Raw genomic sequence first — 20,551 nt, forward strand, 5'->3', positions numbered from 1 at the left:
TTTACTCATATTTTAGTCACCTGAAATGTTTTAGGTTTAAGTCGACTAAATATACGATTTCGATTTGTGTGTGACTAAATCTACAGTTGATATTGTTGTCAGGCCTTGATGGTGTCGTAATGGCAGATTTTGCCCTATTGGTTGCATGCCGACAATAGCTGACAACGCTGACAACGCGTCGCAGCACAGATCTGCTATTTTCAGAGCGCAACAACTGAGTGCAACCAACTGAGGTGTGTGTGCTGGGCAGAACACAGCCATCAAACGTATGTTCTGTGTTTTTGTTTGACGGGCAGAACACAGCCATCAAACACAAATGTTTGGTCAAACCATGTGACTTCCATTAGAAAAGCATTCGGTATAAGTCCGACGTCATTTTGTAGTGAAATAAAATGGCGATAGTATTCAGTGTGGGGAAGACAGATTTGGGAGAACAGTATAACTCTATGGGGACACAAAAGCGACACAAAGTAGGACCCGGAAGTATTAGCACTTGAGCTGGAAACCAGGTTCAAATCTGGGGTAGAGGAAATTTAGCGTGGGAACTGTGTGGGCAGTGTTCCATTTGGGGAGCGGATGGTTCACTTCTGTCATGTTGTAGTCAATGATTTGTAGTCATCTGGCAGGAAACCAGAAGACAAGAGGAGAGACACTTGGAATTGGAATCAAATCAAGTAGAAGATATATGAGATACACAAAAATATGTACTTCACCAGGACTCGAACTGGGGACGTTGCTTTTCCACCTTGACCCAACCAGCCGCACTGACATACCCACTATCTTATTATTATCATTATATGAACTCTAGTCCAGACTAAGTTTGAGCTCTAAGGTCAGTCTGTGGCTTCCTTCCTTCCCCTCCCCCCTCCCTCTATCTAGTTTTCCTTCACTCTCTCATTCTGTAGAAGTCTTCCCCCAACCACCTACCTCTCCCTAGAATAACTCTCCTCTATAAGCGTTAACCCCCTTTTTCTCTCCCGCTTTCTCTGTCTTGCCCCTTTTTTTCTTTTCTTCCATTGATGAAAGACATTCCTATATATCTTGGCCCGGAAGAGATTTCTGCTACAGATAGCCCCCAGATCTCAACATGCTTTATGACTCTACCTCGCTTTTATGGCTGTGACTCTCTCTCTCTCTCTCTCTCTCTCTCTCTCTCTGCACCCCCACCCCCTCTCTTTCTGTTTCTGTCTCTCTTCGTCTGTGTCTCTCTCTCTCCTTCCCTACCTCTTACCTAAGTATGAGGTATGAGGGTTCTATTACCTCACAATGGCTCCAACTTTCTTTCTCTCTTTCAGTCTCTCTCTGTCTGTCTCTGTCTGTCTGTCTTACCCCAGTATAGGCTTGAATGACAGGCCTATCTCACATCTATGGCTCCAACTATCTTCTCTCTCTCTCCGTCTGTCTCTCTGTATCCCCCTCTCCCTCCCTCTCTCCATTGCAGCTAGTACACCAGGCCATGCTGTGTTCTTTTTTTGAGCCCCTCCTATATCCAGCTTTTGGTGTGTGTAAGTGTAGGGTTAGGGTTAGGGGTTAGGGGTTGGGGTGTGTGTGTATGTGTGCACAAACGTTGTCCTACACAAACATTGTTGTATAGGGAACAAAGAACCTTTTTTGCTGAACACAATAACCTGGGCCCGGGGAACACTGCAATAACCTGGGCCCGGGGAACACAATAACCTGGGCCCGGGGAACACAATAACCTGGGCCCGGGGAACACAATAACCTGGGCCCGGGGAACACAATAACCTGGGCCCGGGGAACATATGCTCTTTCACACACAACCATTTACACGGTTATACACTATATGATCCCAGCTCACCTCCGGCTCCGTTATGTCCCAATAGTTAGAGAAAATGTGCGAAATGTGTGTCAAATCTGCAAAAAAAAAACATAATGCTTACCACTAGCTTTCTTCACAAAATGTGTGAAGAAAGCTAGTGGTAAGCAACATTTTTACATTTAATGTGTTCATACTATAACACTAGGTGTCTACTATAACATATAGATTTGTTCCAACCCAGCTCCCTTGGGAAACCTTGTTACAGCTGTGGAGTTGGGGTACCATTAACAACCAATATGATTCCCAAAATGTCATTATGCTTTAAGTAGCATGTGACGTGTGAAACTAGGGGGTTTTCATGATGCTGAATCCATTCCAAGCATTAGTTTTGCACGAAAACACTTTATTTGGCCATAGCCACTTGCCCATTTGTGCCCAAATGTGCTGACCTCATCACATTAAATGACGGCTATGGCCATTTTTAGACGAAGGATTTTTTGTGTGCAAAACTAATGCTTGCAATGGATTCAGAATCATGCCAACCCCTAGTTTGACACATTACATGGTACTTAAAGTATAAGGAATGTCAAAGTTTTCCCAAGGGAGTTGGGTTGGAACAAATTTATGATTGTAGACACCTTTATGAACACATTGTGCTAGTGGTAACCACGGAGTTGCAACACTCACTTCACACGGGGGTGATTTATTTTTCCGTCTCAGGTGACTGGCTGCTCTTCTAGACGTGTCTGCATTGCCCTCTGTCTGCAGTGCCTGTTTACACATGGTGGAGAAGAAGAAAAAAAATACTTTTCAACCTGTATTTTCTACACGGTCTGTGTCTGATCTCATAGAGGGCTGTGGGCAGTTCAGAAAGTAACAGAAACACATCTTCCAGTGACATCATCGCTGGGCAGATATATATATATATTTTTTTTTATCCCACGATTTTGTAACCCATTTTTCACCCCTGTGTCAATCATCTAATGTGATCCTGGGCTCTACACACCCTCTGCCAACCTGGGGAGAGCAACGGACTTAACTCATGCTTCCTTCATGCATGAGTGTCCAAGTTGCTCCTTTACACCTAACAGGGGGGAGTTTCCCTGGTTGGACGTAGCGCGTGGAAGGAACACGTTATTCCAACCAGTTCCTTTCCCCTCCATCAGGCGCCCCGGCTGGCCAGGGGGAGGCAGTTTAGAGACCAGGATTACTGCATGTTTTTGTGAGGGCGATATCGCAGATATTCTTTTTTAAGTCATTTATTTTAAATTCTTATCACCAGAACGATGGCTTCCATTATAAAATGTAAACTTTTCAGTAATAGAAAGCCTACAATTAACTTGGATTCCCCATTGATGATGACTCTGGAACTCCCCACAGCCATTTTATCATGAACATTAACGAGGTGTCACGGTTTGCAGGCGTTAACCCAAGTGCAGGAACTCAAACAAAGGCAGGACAAGAAGATCACATAATCTTGATTTGGTAAATGACATAGGATAACAGAAGTACATGCTCTGTTCTGTGCTGGATCGATCTAGAGAGGTATACAGTAGTATACAGTATGGGCCAGAATGGAAGCAACTGGTTATGATGTTGAAATGATATGTCAAATCATGCAAGAATGGCATTTCTTACAGAAAGAATGGATGAATAAATAATTGTTTAGAAACTTTAGAGAGTTAAATAACTGTTTTGGGTGGAGTACAAGCAAAATGTCACTATCAAGTTCATCCAATTCCATGCAATATTACCAAGAAGTTACTAATAACTAAGCAACCATTTGATATGAAATGGTCTAGAAACCCACAGGTATCTACAAAAGCAGCTAGCATCAAACTGCCTGGGGATTAGGAGCCATCAAGCTGGAGAAGAGGTTGAGCAGATGTATCCATGAAGCTCTGATGCTACACAAGGCAGTGGCCAGCAGAGGGAGCCAAAGCACCGTTGGGTAGGAGGGGGAGGGAGTGGAGCTGGGTGCTTAAAGGGACGAAGAAACTGCAGTCACTCAATGTTAGTATTTGTAGTAGATTTGAAATTTGCACCCTGCCTGTATGTCCAGAAAAATAATGAAGTCTCTGTGTTTGACTAGGGTTTGCTTTAGGGCACTCTCCCTCCTTGTGGAGAGGGGGGAGGTTGCATGGAGGTGTGACTTTGTAGTCCAGGAAGGAAGTGAAGTGTCTATTTCCCCCACTCTGGTAAAAAAGGTTTTTGGGGAGCACAAACGTTAAATGACATTGACAATGAAGGGAAAATTTACACCATCTTGTCCCCACGCGTCTCATATTTGCCATAGACAATGGAAGGAGAAATTAAGTAAAATGTCCGCCAAATATGACGTAAGTTTGTGGCAACACAAACATTAAATGCCATTGACAATGAAAGGGAAAATGTACGTCATATGTAGACGTCATATTATACAGCTTTAGTCCCCACACGTCTCAATATTTGCCATTGACAATGAAAGGAGAAATTAGGTCAAATGTCCGCCAAATATGACATACATTTAACCAAAACAAAATAAATTGTTCATGAGATGATCCATGATGATGTATAATGATAAGAGCGCCCCTCACTTCACACAAGTGTGGGTTTTCTTTTACCCTTTACCCGTCATGGTTGCCAATTCCCACCTGATGTTGTGTGTGAGTTCTGATTGGTCCAGATAGTACTGAATAACTACTAGCTTACATAACGTCTTCAGACTAGGACTCAAGTCTAAGATGATCACATCATCCGAGATAGTTAATTTTCCCATCCTTGCTCCAAAGAGGATGATACGATCTCCCACAATGCAACTGCTGCTCATACCATACATTGGACATGGTCCTTTCCTCTTGGGTTCAACCTTCTTCCAGGATAAGGTCTCTGGACTGAATTTCCACAGATCATTCCCCAGCTTATCATAAACCATATGGTGATTGAAGCCACCATATATGTACAGCTCTCCATTGTAGGTAAATGCTGAATGCTGCAACCAGAGTCTTTCTGGTAGAAGTTTTACAGAAGGAGTGTTCAGCCAAGTGTTGGTCTCTGTGTCAAACACACTGATGCTGTTGTAGTGCCCCCCTCGGCCCCCAAATACAAACAGCTTTGTTCCGATGGTGGTGGAAGTGTGACCATATGAAGCATGTGATGGAGTTCCTCTGGTGTTAATTAAAGACCAGACCATTGTGCTGGTGTCCAACTTGTACATGTCATTGTAAGTGACACGGATCGGCCACGGATCGGCACGACCTCCATAGATAAACATGAGCTTCTCCAACACACAGGCTGAGTGGTTGGACCTAGTCTTCTCTGGACCAGTCCCAGAAACACTGGGTTTGAACCATCTGTGGGCGTCGACATCAAATGCATAAAGCACAGGAGTACAAGTGTACCCTCCCAAGATGTAGACTGCATCTTCAACCAACACAGCTGTGTGGCCTCTGCGCCTGGATGGAACCTCTAGATGATTGTATCCAGGTTTCCCTGGAGGTAACTTCTTCCAGAATAAAGACACTGTGTTGAAGACACGGACATCCATCTGTTCCATGTAGTTCCATGAGGCCTTTGTATTATATTCGCCTCCAAAGCAATACAGTTTGTTCCTCACTGCTACAGCAGGAACTCGGGCTCGCTTTGGTCCTCCTGCTTTGGAAACGGTCCAAGATAACATCTGTCTGTCTGTCTGTCTGTCTGGTTCTGTCTGTGTCTCTCTTCTCTCTCTCGACTACACTAATTTCCAACACGGTGCATCAGCCTATATCTTCTGGGGTGAAATCACACGCGACACAAACTGTTTCCATGCACGACTTAACGACACCAATTTGTGCAGATGTTCTCATCCTCACCATTTGACTCTGGTGCTAATTATTACTTCAAACGGCTACCTTTCGGCATACTGTAGCATCCGTCCAAATTAAATAAACTGAAATGCCTCAACAACTTTCCTAAGACTACTACAGAGTGTGGATGGAATATTCCTTTCTATGCCTCAACTCCTACAATTCCAAGTGCTTGTCTGTATTACTATACAATTATTATTAATTATAAATTTATAATAGGGAAAAATAGATCAAAACAAAAATCCTCCTGTTTTTGATGGGCGCTAGTGTTGATTTCCGTTCTACACAAACATTACATTCCCATTGACAATGAATGGGGAATTTTACATCATAGTGTCTAAGCAAATAGGCATAGTGTTTGGACACTGGGTTCGCTTTTTTCCTGGACTACAATTCCCATAATGCTTTGGTGCACTGCTCCTCCTTGTGGATAGGGGGAGGGCTGTCTTACTGAGACAACATGTAGTCCCGCAGGAAGTGAGTGAGCGCTGCAGTGTCCAACACACATAAAAACCCCAGGAAAAAATAAAATATGATCTGTTTGCAAAAGGGGGAAGTGTCCATAACTCCAAGGCACCGAAATATTGATCCATGCTTAAATGTAATTTAGTATTGAATTAAGTGAAAATTAAGGATTAAAAGCTAAAAAGTAAGGGATAAAGACATAGGGTCTTTTTTTTGGGCCCTCGGCTGAATCCGAGAGAGAGTGAGACAGAGCAAGAGCTGTTTCTCATTAACGCCATATTCATTTTGATGTAACTGTTGGCAGCGACATTTCAGAAAATGATAGGGGGCGCCAAAAGATTACAAATCTTACTGGCCTACTGAATGTGTCCACCCCTCTTCCTATGCACCAGAGTAGCAGTGAGATGGACAGATGGAAGAGTGATCTTTTACAGCCTCTTCTCTTCTCTTCCCTGTGTGAGCGTGTGTGTGTGTGTGTGTGTGTGTGTGTGTGTGTGTGTGTGTGTGTGTACGCGCGTGCCCCCTATGCCTAGCGTATAACATTGCCCTGGCAATGTCAAGCATCAGTACCAAAGTGGGCATCTGGTCTGTGGACTATCACAGGGGAGAGAGGCAGGCAAAGAGAGAGCCAGTTTCATCTACCCATCCCATAAACTCATGCTCAGCCTTGCTCTCTGTTTCTCTCACACACACACACACACACACACACAGAGAGAGAGAGCGACCGAGCTTGCACAAACCCAAAATGTTGTGCATTTGATATAAGCAGAAAGGTATAATAATAATATAGAAAAATGCCAAAAACATGGAGCCATCAAACACAGACACACGCGGGCATGTGTGTGTGTGTGGCTGACAGTGGCTCACAAGGTATAAGAGCGGCTACTTGGGAAACTGCAGATTCCCGGTTCGATTGAAGGCTCAACCTGAGTTTCTGTCGAAGTGTCCTTGAGCAAGGCACTGAACCCCTAATACTGCTGCCGACGAGAAGGTTGGTGCCTTGCATGCATGGTTTCCTCTGCCGCTGTGTGTGTGCATGTGTGTGTGTGTGTGTGTGCCCCATCAGCCACAATTTGCCAACAGGTGGCGTTACTGTGCAGTGTTGATTTCGTCGAAATTACGAAATGACGAAAAGTGTTTGTCGACAAGCTTTTTTCACTGAAGAAAACTAAATGGAAACTAAAAGAAAACTATAAGCTACGATGACTAAAACTAAATATACTGACTCTTTTGTCAACAAATACAAACCAGAAATATAGCTGCAAGCAGCGATAAGGCGGGACCAAGAAAGAAGACAATACGCAAACAGAACAATATGCATAAATAAGAAGAGTTGTCACTACCTGGATTTGAACCAGTGACCCTGTGGTCCAAAGGTGAGAGCTCTACCGACTGAGCTATGCAGACACAGTCAGTTGCCTCATTCTCAACAACATCATTGAGTATTTTTGGTAACAACTGTCCTGGTCTATCCATTACTACAGTGTGTTTTCACGTACAAACTTCCCTTTGTATGCTTTCAGTGCTATTAGGGACAAAACAGCAATTTTCATTGGCTCATAACTTCATTTTTTGACTTAAAATAAATGTACTACGATTATTTGTCCGTATAGGTCCAAAGTTCACGTGTAGACCATTTTGTGCATTTTGATCAATGATCCTGGGAGGAGATACATTTTAACTGTTTTTCATATAATTAAAAACGTCAGAACTGCACTTTTTGGCGGAAGGAGAAGGAGAAGAATAATAAGAAAAAAACCCCACAAAAACAATAAGTGACCAAAGTCACATCTTGACTTCTTAGTCCCTTAATTAAATGTTAGGAAGGTACCAGTGGACAAGAGATTCAGTATAAGTAGGCCTAAAAGACAAGTCATTTTACACTTGGTTGGTTGCATGCTGAAAATAGCCGATCTACAAGCTCACAATGTGCCACGCTGCGATGCGTTGTGAGCTTATAGATCGTCTATTTTCAGCAAGTGTAAAATCAACCATTCCGACGGCATCAAGGCCCGCCAACGCCAAAACACATTTTAGTCGACTAAATCAACTGTAGATTTAGTAGACTAAAATCTTAGGACATTTAGTCGACTAAAGCTAGACTAACACTAAAAGATTCCAGGTGATTAAAATGTGACTACAACTAAATTTAAACTAATCAAGAGACTATGACAAACTAAAATTTAAATTAGCTGCCAAAATCAACACCGTTACTGTGACAATGGCTGGGCAAGCTCTACCTCGGTATCAAATACCTGATTTATGAAAGGTCTCTACTTGTAAAATCTGGTGGAGCTGTTGCCCCCGCGACCAGACTACGGATAAACGGTTGAAGATGGATGGATGGATGGATGGTTGCCATCAGAATGATGAACAAGGCATGCACACCGCCTGCATGAGGTGGTTTTAAACTAAAGGCTATAGTTCAGATTTGCATTAACGCATTTCTACCATATAGCGCCACTTTCGTTCAACTTTGACCCCTCTGTCACATGGAACTATTTGTGTCCAGTATCACTACGACCAGCACAAAACCAAAGTTCCATATAAGACAGAGGGGTCAAAGTTGAACGAACGTTACTCTATATGGTAGGTCAACTATACAAATGACGCTAGTTTTGTGGATTTATTTATTTTTAATGAGTGTCCCCCTGCAGTGCCCCCCACCAAATGACCGGAACTACTTCATATTCACCAAAACCAGAGCAGAACTCCCACCACGGGACTCAGGCAATCAATTAATACCTTTGCAACCACTATATTAATGGAAAGTATTTCCTACAGCTTTATGTCCAAAAATCTGAACTAACACTTTAACCATGTGAGAGATGTGAGTTTTTAGGTCCCGTGTCCACATGGCCTTTTCTTCTCGGTTGAAAACGCCAAACACAAAATGAAATTACTCCATTTGGGTCAATTTTTACTGAGTTTAAAAAGGCAGAGTAAAGCTCTTTAGTAAACAGAAAAAGCATTTCTCAGGTCGGGATACAAATTGTATCCAATCAGGAGAGAGAACTCACACAGGATATAGGATAAACCAGAGCCATAGAGTAAGACAGAGTTACAACATTGAGGGGGCAGAAAACAGCCTGGTCACATGGTTCATGTACTGGCGCGAACCCATGGACTTCAATAGAAGTCTTATGTAGTAAGAGCCTGGCCCCATACAGTGAACTCTGTCTTACTCTATTGCTCTGGTATAAAGAAAAAACATTTCTCAGGTCGGGATACAAATTGTATCCAATCAGGATAGAGAACTCACACAGGATATAGGATAAACCAGAGCCATAGAGTAAAGTTGAAGCTGATAAATGGGTAGGCCTACTCTTACTCCTGATTGGATGAAATTTTGCAACACACCTGAAATGTATTTTCTATTAAAGTATATTAAAGACCTGGAGAGAAGGAGAGACCCATTACTGGACAAACACTCAGAAAATACACACACACACACACACACACACACACACACACACACACACACACACACACACACACACACACAAACACTGGCAAGTTCGAGCTTGCCAGTGCTGATCCTCTCAATATGTAGGTAGTTGTGATACTAAAACTAAATGGTAATGCTGTTTTTGCAATTACAAGTACACTGGTCTATCAAGAAATAGTCCACACATGACTTTATGTTGCATTGACCAACATTAACCACCAGAAGGCAGCATATAGCAGCAGATCTTATCAATACATTCTCTCATGTTCTTTATCAAATCGTTTTCCACCATGTTGAACAAGTATAGGCGCATACATATATATATATATATATATATATATATATATATATATATATATATATATATATATATATATCCCCTTATGAAACAGTGAGGATGTTGACTCATATATTCAGATCCATATACCAAATTAGACGGCACCCGGGAGCAGTAGCCTATGGGCTGGCGCCCCAGCCTATGTCTTCCGTGTGGAAGAAGCCCAACAAACCCACGGTGAGGCCTTTAGGAGGGCCATTCAAGCTTCAAGCGGAGCCTGCGGCACCACCACGGGCAAGGTGGAGCCTGCTGAACCGTTGCGGCTCGAGGAGGATCCACCATTCCTGAATAAAGTGCCTGGTGCTGGGAGTCTGGTGCAACGCACAGGGCCTGACCTGGTGAGAGCAGGAGTGGACCTGGTGAGACGTAGGAGGGGCACGGACAGGAGTCAACCCACAGAGTCCTTCCATGCGCCAGAATGGTACCTCCCAGTCCCGGCAGAGTAGTTCAGGAGGAACAGATTGTGTGGCCCTGGTTTTTCCCTAAATGGGACTTATCGAGGGTAGCTACTGGGACGTAAGTCGGGACTTGATCACCCCGGCTGGGTCACCTGAGTGAGGGGTATGATGTTGGGAGACCCGAAACCCCGATGACCTTGGGATACATCACTGAGGATACGTCCCATCATCCCATGTGCATCCATTTATGTATGTATTTTGTTATACCAAACACCATTATCAGCATCACGCTTTACCCTGATGCCCCAAATTAAATCTGAGAGCAGACCCAATTGAACGTGGTTATGTTAAGAAAATAAATTCAAATGTATATTATATTTAATAACCTGTTGCATGTTGTTTCTGCACTTTTGTATATAGGCTACATTGTCAACAACAGCAACCAGCTCGGACACCCCTGACACCATTGTCCCAGTGTCTATAAATGCAAGCAGGCCCGTCATACTCTGAGGAAGGCATTTTATTTGTTGAAACCGTGGTAAAATAAAAATAAAACATACGGCAGAAGCTCCATCTACCAATAATAGACGCAATGGTATTCCAAATTCCAATTGATAAAAGAAAAACATTGCCAAGTGGATGTGGAGCAGACAGCACTGTATATTTTGACGCAGTGATGTCATTTGTCATGCGCAGTCTGTTCAGACCAGCTGTGCGGTGTAGCCTACCTGAGAGTATAGTCTACACCGCACAGCTGGTCTGAACAGAGAGTAGTACCCTCCAGTATCCATGCAGCAACTAATTAACCTGAATCTTAACCTGAAACCTGAATCAATGGAAAGCAACTTACCAGTATCAAGAAGAATAAACACTCCAGTGCTGAGGGTGAAGATTTGACTCTCTCCTTTAAACCAGTGGTTCCCAAAGTGGGGTCCGGGGTCCCACCTTGTACAGCTGTACTGTGGGGAATATTTGATTCTTGAAAATAATATGCACTGTACAGGAAAGTAACAAGTTAAACTGTGGACATATTTCCCCATTCTTGGTTTATTTAGCTGATAGACAATGTTCTCAACAGCAGTTTTCAGATGGTATTTTTTATTGCACTTTCCTCAGAACATGTAGCTCAGAGATGCATATAGAGAATCTCTGTGTTGTTAGACAATATAACTTGTTGAAACGTCGGTTTGTCATGGTTTTGGTTAAGGTCAAGGTGGGATCTTTGGGGCAACCCTACCATGTATACCGTATGTCAGTGGTTCCCAAAGCTCCAGATGATAAATGATAGTTCGGAACCAAATGGACCCATATGGGTCTGTAACTCAGAGTGTGTACAAACCAAATGGACCCTAATGGTCCATTTGGTTCCATTTGTACACACTCAAGAGTTAAATTAACTTACAATATGTATTAGGGTCCTAGAGATAGAAATGCCTATAATTCAGGTCAAACCGGGGGGCCTAGAGCCGTAAAAGTCTCCTTTTATGGGGGTCCTTGGCATGTATTTTCAAATGGGGGTCCGCGGGCTATTTGAGCTAATCATTTTGGGGGTCCTTGACATGAAACAGTTTGGGAACCACTGCTGCATGTAAATTGGTCTGTGAGAGACAGGTAGCGAGATGCGTATTGCACTCTAGAGATCCATTTTAGATTGTCTTTGTATTTATGTACTATATGTACAGTATATTAAATACTGGCTCAGAGAGAGCACTACATTATAATTTTAGTGTTCCTTTCTTGATTCTATAATGACTGTTTTGCCAGAGAAACAAAACTATATAAATAAATAAATAAATAAATAAATAATAATGTAAATCATGTAAATCGTGTAAAACAAATTACACTTTCAGTCAGATTTAGATTAAAGCTCAGGATAATATGTGAACAGAGTAGAATTTGGACATGAACATGGAATGTATAACGGAGGGTAAGAAGAGCTTAACAGAATATAACAAAAACACAAATACATTTTTGTTTTATGGATATGGATGTGTGTTTGTGTGCGTGCATGTGCATGTGTGCACGTGTGTTTTGTTGGTGGACTGCTATTTAAGGACGAGCTACACCATTGATCACAATTAATAACATAGCATATACTTAGTAATTATTTTTACATTGAGACATGTTTGACATGTTGCATGATATATCTATATATTAGACAATGGTGTAGGTTATCACAGGCACTTAAATGTAACAATAATTTCAATAAAATAGTGTCAAGGAAACAAGAGATTTGAGAAAAACGCATCAAATAAAACCAAAATATGTTTTATAAAGTATAGGTTCTTGTTAAGAATCTGCTCGAGGTGAGGGCTGCTCCAACAGTTCTGATATCTACATTTCACAATCAATGACATATAATTAAACCGACGATGATTAATATTATGTTAATCAAGACAACATAAAATGAATAATTATTTAGATTCCTCTGGACAACTATTGATGGCAGCAGCAGCGTTATAAGATGACCAACATACGGTATCTGTTCTAACGCCGTTAGCGCTCGTTGTCCACCATCACAGAGACTATAGGGTTTGATAGCATCCATATAGTGGAGGAGCATAGGGAGAGATAAGGGACATTCATCCATATAGTGGAGGAGCATAGGGAGAGATAAGGGACATTCATCCATATAGTGGAGGAGCATAGGGAGAGATAAGGGACATTCATCCATATAGTGGAGGAGCATAGGGAGAGATAAGGGACATTCATCCATATAGTGGAGGAGCATAGGGAGAGATAAGGGACATTCATCCATATAGTGGAGGAGCATAGGGAGAGATAAGGGACATTCATCCATATAGTGGAGGAGCATAGGGAGAGATAAGGGACATTCATCCATATAGTGGAGGAGCATAGGGAGAGATAAGGGACATTCATCCATATAGTGGAGGAGCATAGGGAGAGATAAGGGACATTCATCCATATAGTGGAGGAGCATAGGGAGAGATAAGGGACATTCCACGCTAATTTGTCTAAAAGCACATTTGCACATTTTTCCAAGCGCATAATGATTTGTCTAGAGCATGTGACGTGTCAAACTAGGGGGTTTTCATGATCCTGAATCCATTCCAAGCATTAGTTTTGCACACAAAAAAAAACTCCTTGGGCTAAATTCGACCATAGCCACACATTTGTGATGCCATTTTTAGCCCAAGGAGTGTTTTTTCGTGCAAACCTAATGCCTGGAATGAATTCAGGATCATGAAAACCCCCTAGTTTGACACATGTCAGATGCTACATAAAGGATGACATTTTTGCCTTATATAGGCTGGTAATGGTGGCCATATGGATTTGGCCGCTGTGGCGACCACGAAGGTCACCGGCACGGGCGCCCTATAGCATGCCCTGGGCAACATCTGTGCAAAAATTGGCGCTTTTAGACGAATTAGCGCAAAATATCCCTAAGCTCCTCAACTAATACAAGTAGGACGCGCAAACGCGTGAAGCGAACGCAGCTTGTGTGTGTGCATGTCTGTCTGTCTGTCTGTCTGTCTGTGTGTCTGTCCCGCTGTTACTGTATATGTGGACCTGGCCCCTTTTGTGCCCATATATGGAGCTGAGTGATTCACAAATCACTCAGCTCCATATATGGGCACAAAGGGGACACACACAGACAGACACACAGACAGACATGATCTGCTAGGTCTCATAGTAAGTGCTCACTGCGTTCGCAATGATCTTTTGTCGCTGCACCAGCGACTCCTATAACCAGGCCGGGCCGTGAGGAGCAGTTTGTTCCTTCACATACTACACGTCCTCCCGGTGGGGGCTCCTCACTGACAGATGAGGCAGGCAGCAGTAGGTAGGGGTCAGCAGTGACAACAAGACTACATACAGAAACATGTGGGGAATTCTGGAATTAGCGCAACGACTACATTTGGAGAAATAGGCCGGGAAATAATTGGCTACTCTAAAAAGAAAATGGATATCAGAAGAGAGATTGTTATAACACTGTGTTTTGTGTAAATGTTAATAAATTATGTACAGACTTCCAATAAAACTTGTACTGCTTGTTTAGTTTGTAGGGGTCCCATTATCAACATTTAAGTTTCTATATGGAGTCTCTTTCAGTCACTAAAGCTAAATGGATGAATAAATGAACATTAATATGCCTAAACTCTTAAACTGAATTTGTACTCCATTGCACAATGGTGTCGCTTGCTGACAAGAACCGATTTTCAATGCATCGCAAGGCCATTGTTATCTTGAAATTAAAAGATGTTCTTTTCAGCAAGCAACACTGTCGGACTACGGAGAATAAATTAAGGCTTAATTCTCACTAATGCCTGAGACAAAGCGAAACACTGAGTGGTTTTAGCCCACCTATCACAGATTTAAAGTGACCAATCCCAATCTCTGGGAGGTTAGGTTTCAGTTGGAGGTTGTGGATTAGCCCTTCACCAAATCCCACCCCAAAAAGTGATTGTCCAATGCCAATCCAAATAGTTTAGCAACGGTTGCTATGCAGGTCAAGCTTTCTTCGCTGCTAACGTGCCTAGTGGACAACGATGGGTTGGGGAAGGATTTAGTGAAGGGCGAATTCTGAACTGGTACGTAGTTAGTCGCTCGGACAGACAGACGGACGGTCAGAGGGAAAAATAGGCCAAGAATCTGTTAACTTTGTTTCAAACTGTGTCTGAGGAATTAAGAGACTAATAATCTCTAACACATTATTCTTACATATAAAGCTTATGATTTTAAGTATTACTATGATACTGTTGGATAGCAGTACCATTTCATTCTGTTGTGGCTGACATGAGAGTACAGGGGTTTTAATACACATGAGCTAACGGGGTTGGTAGATAGATTAGCAGATTAGCAGACATAATAGCATGTATAGTTGCATAACAAAGTGCCACTAGGGGGGGGAGGTGTCATAATACACATGAATACAGAGAGACATTGCCAAACTGGGATACCAGGACATCCATCCATCCATACAGGGAAGACAATAATAGGGAGTTCAAGCCACGTTCACCTTCCTCACTCTTTAACAAACAAACAAACACACACATGCTCCTTCGTTTATCCATTCTGTCACAGATCTCCAGTGGCGTGCACGCACAGACATTCTGAGGGGCAGCTAGTGCTCAAGTGAAAAAAAAGGGCACCGGTCCGTGGCTTGTACAGCACGTGGAACCACCATTCTGCCTTAATAGTGTGTGACATTTATATAGATTTTGAGGGCATAAATAATATATTATAGAAGCTTTTAATCCAGAATTGATCGATGTCACCATGTGACACATACTAGTGTACGCTGTACAAAACAAAAATAAAATGAACTGTACTGTACTGTACCAAAAAACGAACTTTAAAAAAAGGGCACATTGCTGTCCAGAGGGCAAAAGGGCAGGTGCTTTAGCACCACCTAGTGTCTATCTGTGCACGCCACTGCAGATCGATCGATCTATCTCTCTCTCGTTCATCAACGATACTTTATATCTATAGACTTCATTTTCGATCACCTGATAACTAAATGGCTAAAACAAAGGTGACAGGTTTACGTTCTACTGACTGTCAGCTTGTGTTTCCGGAGAGCCGGCGTGCACCGTGTTGTTCCAGAGCTCAGCATCAGCAGCGTGGGGCTCCAGAGAGGAGGAGGAGACATCATCGCTGCTGCTGGTGTAATTGGACGTGGTGGGGTCCACCGCCGAGACCACCTGATGGGCGAACATTGGGGGCTCGCTGAACGAGGAGGAGGCTTCCTCTGGCAAGTGGGACGGGGTGCTGCTGCTGCTGGGTGCGTCGTGGGACGGTGAGAGAGAGGAGGAGGAGGGTGCACTCGAGGGAGACTGCACGGAAGAGGAAGAGAGCGTGTGCGTGTCTGAGGAGACGTTGGATGGCATGGCTGAGGAGGACGACAGGTCGCCGTCGAGCGGCGTGACCGGGGAGGGCAGGTCGTCGGATGGCGTGACGGAAGATAGGTTGGAGGAGGAGGAGGGCATGAGCGAGAGGTTGGCAGGCATGACGACCGAGGACAGGTTGTTGGACGACGGCGCGGCTGAGGAGGACACGTTGGAAGGCGCGACTGAAGAAGAAGAAGAAAGGTTGGACGGTGGTGCCACGGAAGACAGGTTGGAGGGCATGACCGAGGTCAAGGGCGCGTCGTCAGAAAGGGCGTGGGGTGGAGAGTCAGACAGGGTGTGGGGTGGAGAGTCAGACAGGGTGTGGGGTGGAGAGTCAGACAGGGTGTGGGGTGGAGAGTCAGACAGGGTGTGGGGTGGAGAGTCAGACAGGGTGTGGGGTGGAGAGTCAGACAGGGTGTGGGGTGGAGAGTCAGACAGGGTGTGGGGTGGAGTGTCGTGCGGCGCGTCAGGCGTAGAAGAATCGCCCAGCGTGGGTGTGGGCGTGGTGGTGTGAGCGGGGGTGGGCTCCTGGGGGTCCGTGCACACAGGCTGCCCCTCGGCAACGTACCACACCTCGTTGTGCCTGTTCACCAGCTTCAGGGGACTACACAAACGCACACACACACACGCACACGCAACTTAGTGAGGTCACGCTTGTGTGTTTCTGTTTAATTAATAAATTATGTATTTTGTAGCGTGTGCAGTGGACATTATTCATGTACACTTTGTACAGTATATACCTGTCGTAGCCAACGCCATAGTGGAAGGTGTGGTTGTAGGAAGCCTGCACTCGGCTCAGCTCCTTGGTCAGCAGGTGTGTGTGTAGCCTGGAGGTGATGGACAGCATCCAGCCTCCGTAGCTCCTCACGTAAACGTCCATGCCTGGCATCTCTGTGAAGTAGAGCTGGGAGGAGAGACGAGGAGGGCAGCGTTTAGACTCACACACACAGACACACCCACAGGCAAAACCCACTCTAAAGATCATACAATGTTGAAAAGTTATAAAGTATAATCAATGCCTAAGTATACTTACATTTAACTGTAGACGCCTAAATACAATTACTCTAAATGTTATAGGCTACTCTTACTCAAGTCTAATCTTAAATGCAGAAATACCAGAATAACAATTTGTTAAATTAAATTGTTAGCACGCACGCACGCACACACACACACACACACGTTACTATTGTTGCTCTGGAGAGGAATGTCTGGAGCTCTCTGGTGGAGCTGTTGTCCCCGCGACCCGACTACGGATAAGCGGTTGAAGATGGATGGATGATTTGTACAGTGGATATATGCTCTGCTGACATTGTATTGTCCTGTGTAGGAGCAGCAGAATGCCAGCTCAGGCCCACCTTGTCATTGGTGGGTGAGGGAGGTGGGTGTTGATAGGCTGACCTTGTCATTGGTGGGTGAGGGAGGTTGGTGTTGATAGGCTGACGGCAGTGGGAAGCTGAGCGTGTAGACCGCTGGTTCCCACAGCTTGGTCTCCTCGGGAATCTTCACCAGCACTGGAGCGGTCATCTCCATCTGGACACCTGCCAATCAGGCATGTATTGTAGGGAGGGGGGGGGGAAGAGAGAGAGAGAGAGAGAGAGAGAGAGAGAGAGAGAGAGAGAGAGAGAGAGAGAAGGTTTTAAAGGTGTAGTGAAATGGCTTTTTTGGGCATTTTATTTATGGGCCCGTAGGTCCACGCATATGCATATGCAGAGTGGTTTGTTTACAAAGTGACAGAGAGACAGCAAGAAAGCCAGGGGATTTTTTTCCTAACCTGTACACAAACTATATACATATTTTAGCGTGATGATTACGTTGAAAATGAGTAATACACTGTCTGGATGTCATCTTGAATTGGATTAAAAACGGAGGATTTCAGTAGCAGCTGTGTTTGGAGGATGTCTAAATGGGAATCAAAAGGGTGAGCTTCATCTTTATTGGCTTTTATTGATGTGTAACACTACACGTCATCACGCAGCACGTTTCCATTTAAGGAAGTAATTACATATTTATTTTTATGGACTTTTGATATAAAAACGAGAATTTCCCATTTTCTTGGCATCCATTGTTAGGTATGCCCATATGATGACCACAGATATGGTCTAAACGTGTTCACTACACCTTTAATGCAACATTTTGGTCAACTGACCGTAATCATCGTACATCTGATCAGATGATAAACCTATAAGATACAAACTCAACCATGGTAATTTAATTATTAGGCCCACTAAATATAACTAAGTAACAGACCAGATCACCCTACCAGCATCATTGGCTCCAGTGATGTACTGGAACAGTCTCCTGAACGCCATGGCTGCACCTACTCCCATAAAGTAGGCTTCAGCATCCGTTGACACCCAGCGGGTGGGACTGTAGTGTCGTACCTGAGGAGAAAGACACAAGCATGGCACACACACACACACACACACACACACACACACACACACACACACACACACACAGGAAAGGAAGTGCTTGTTTGTGTTGTAGTCTATGTCAGATACATGTGAAACAATCAAAGCACACGTCACGTCACTCACCTCATATTCTTCCATTTTGCAGATCAGTTCATACTCCAGACATTCCTTTGACTCGCTGCAAAAACTGCCGTTGGTACTTGGGCTATATGAGAAAGTGTAAATGACACAGTGTTGTTTTTAGCAACACATTTTTATTTTAGTTTTAGTCATAGTCTATTGAATAGTTTTCATTTAGTTTTAGTCATATTTTAGTCACCTGGAATGTTTTAGTGTTAGTCTAGTTTTAGTCGACTAAATATCATAAGATTTTAGTTGACTAAATCTACAGTTGATTTAGTGGAACAAAATGTGTTTTGGCGGACCTTGATGCCGTCGTAATGACTGTTTTTTTCTCTTGCTGAAAATAGCTGTTCTACAAGCCCACAACGCGTTGTGAGCTTGAGAGAACAGCTTGTGAGAACATTTTTCGTCTTGGTTTTAGTCGACAAAAACAACACCTCTCGTTTTCTCTCAACTGAAATGCAAACGTCTCTCCATCGGTAGGAAAAGATGAACTCACCCTACGGTCCCTTCAGTGGAAACCACCAGAGCTAATGCCACCAGTGCTGAGAAGATCACCCTGAAACACACACACACACACACACACACACACACACACACAGTCAGATAACTCCATGTTGTTGCATTGATAGCTGTATGACGAACAAACTATTAACAAGATAGAAAGGTTAAATAAATACATAAAAATCACACCCGTGTAAAGTGAGGGTCGCTCTTATCATGCATCATCGTGCATCATCTCATACTGGCCAATCAGAATGCCTGTTGCCTGTGATTAGTTAGCCGATTTGCCCGTTTACATGACGTACATTCCTCCATTTTCCCTTCAATGTCAATGGCGTTTAATGTTTTGATGTTTAATGTCATATGAGGTCTATTGTTTATTGATATGATTGTTTATTGGTATGATTATTAGTGAGGACCTATTATATGAATATGGGTTGAAAAGTGGTGAAGTGGTCCTTTAAGTGACAAATAAAGTGCGCGGTTGGCGTGCATCTGTGGCGCATGATGTGTAATGTTTCCAGTACTGCAGAGATAAAGTGGGACACATTATCCGTTTAGAGGAGGGAGGAGGACTTATTCTGCTGCATCATCATCATGCTCATCCTTTTTCAAAAGCAAAGGCATTTTGAGGTCATTGTGAAGACAGTCAATATTACCCATTCTTTATTAGACCAGCATATATTATGACTTATAACTTAGCCTACGTCAAACTAAATCCTCATTATAAAAACTAGCCTATAAATAGCCTATGGATCAGTGAATGAAAAAGATTCGTTAGAAGGATGACAATGCATATATAAGCAAATATGAACTTGGGAGCGTATAGCTTTAATTGGTCTGAGACTGTTGTTGTGGATGAATGTATAGGCCTATAATATAGGTTATTACATTTTACATTTATATAGCTATAATAAAAAAAATACCACGTTAAAGGGTGAGTATATAGCCTATAAGATCTCCCGCATAACAGGCGCATACCTGCAAGCCAAGGGCGACGCAAAAGTCATGATCAAAATGAAATGCAGATCAGGGGACAGTATCAGCATGCGTCGCATAACGGTGAGCAAAACATGCAATCAATAGTCTCTCTCACACTTTTATAATAAACATTAAAGACGCGTGTATTTTAAAAAGCAAATCAACAAACCAACCACACACGGAACAACTTCCTCCAGCATTCATTCATCAATCAATCAGTGATGATCAGTCAGTCTTCATCAAATATACAAACAACAATACTCACATCATGGCGTGCAGTCAGTCAGTTCGTTAGGTTTATGGTCCAGCAGACAGTATAGAGCAGACAGACAGTGACTGCAGTGTGAAGGTGCTGCTCTGTGAGTCCGACTGGCTTTACTGCAGACTGCAGCAGTGCTGCTGGCTGGCTGCGTTTATACTCC

The 20,551-nt window shown here is 43.3% G+C and overlaps 1 protein-coding gene across 1 annotated transcript; it reads right to left on the reverse strand.

Moving 5' to 3' along the window:
• Nucleotides 1–13,939: 13,939 nt before the first annotated feature.
• On the reverse strand, nt 13,940–20,514 carry LOC308309501 (uncharacterized protein). Its single transcript, XM_080755378.1, has 7 exons — nt 20,395–20,514; nt 19,144–19,203; nt 18,645–18,726; nt 18,368–18,488; nt 17,506–17,645; nt 16,848–17,011; nt 13,940–16,711 (listed from the first exon to the last, which is right to left on the reverse strand). Exons 1-7 carry the CDS (start codon nt 20,397–20,399, stop codon nt 15,769–15,771), a joined length of 1,515 nt encoding a protein of 504 aa, XP_080611504.1. The 5' UTR covers nt 20,400–20,514; the 3' UTR covers nt 13,940–15,768.
• Nucleotides 20,515–20,551: the final 37 nt, after the last annotated feature.

This window comes from Protomyctophum bolini (assembly GCF_963924005.1).
Source record: "Protomyctophum bolini genome assembly, chromosome: 3".
In the NCBI taxonomy this organism is placed as follows: Eukaryota; Metazoa; Chordata; class Actinopteri; order Myctophiformes; family Myctophidae; genus Protomyctophum; species Protomyctophum bolini.

Bases quoted from the DNA above. Each gene is read 5' to 3' on its own strand.
- LOC308309501 (XM_080755378.1), bottom strand. The intron at 18,489-18,644 runs GTGAGTGACGTG...CTTTCTCCTCAG, and splicing joins GCAAAATGGAAGAATATGAG to GTACGACACTACAGTCCCAC. The intron at 17,012-17,505 runs GTCAGCCTATCA...CTCTCCTCCCAG, and splicing joins CCTCACCCACCAATGACAAG to CTCTACTTCACAGAGATGCC.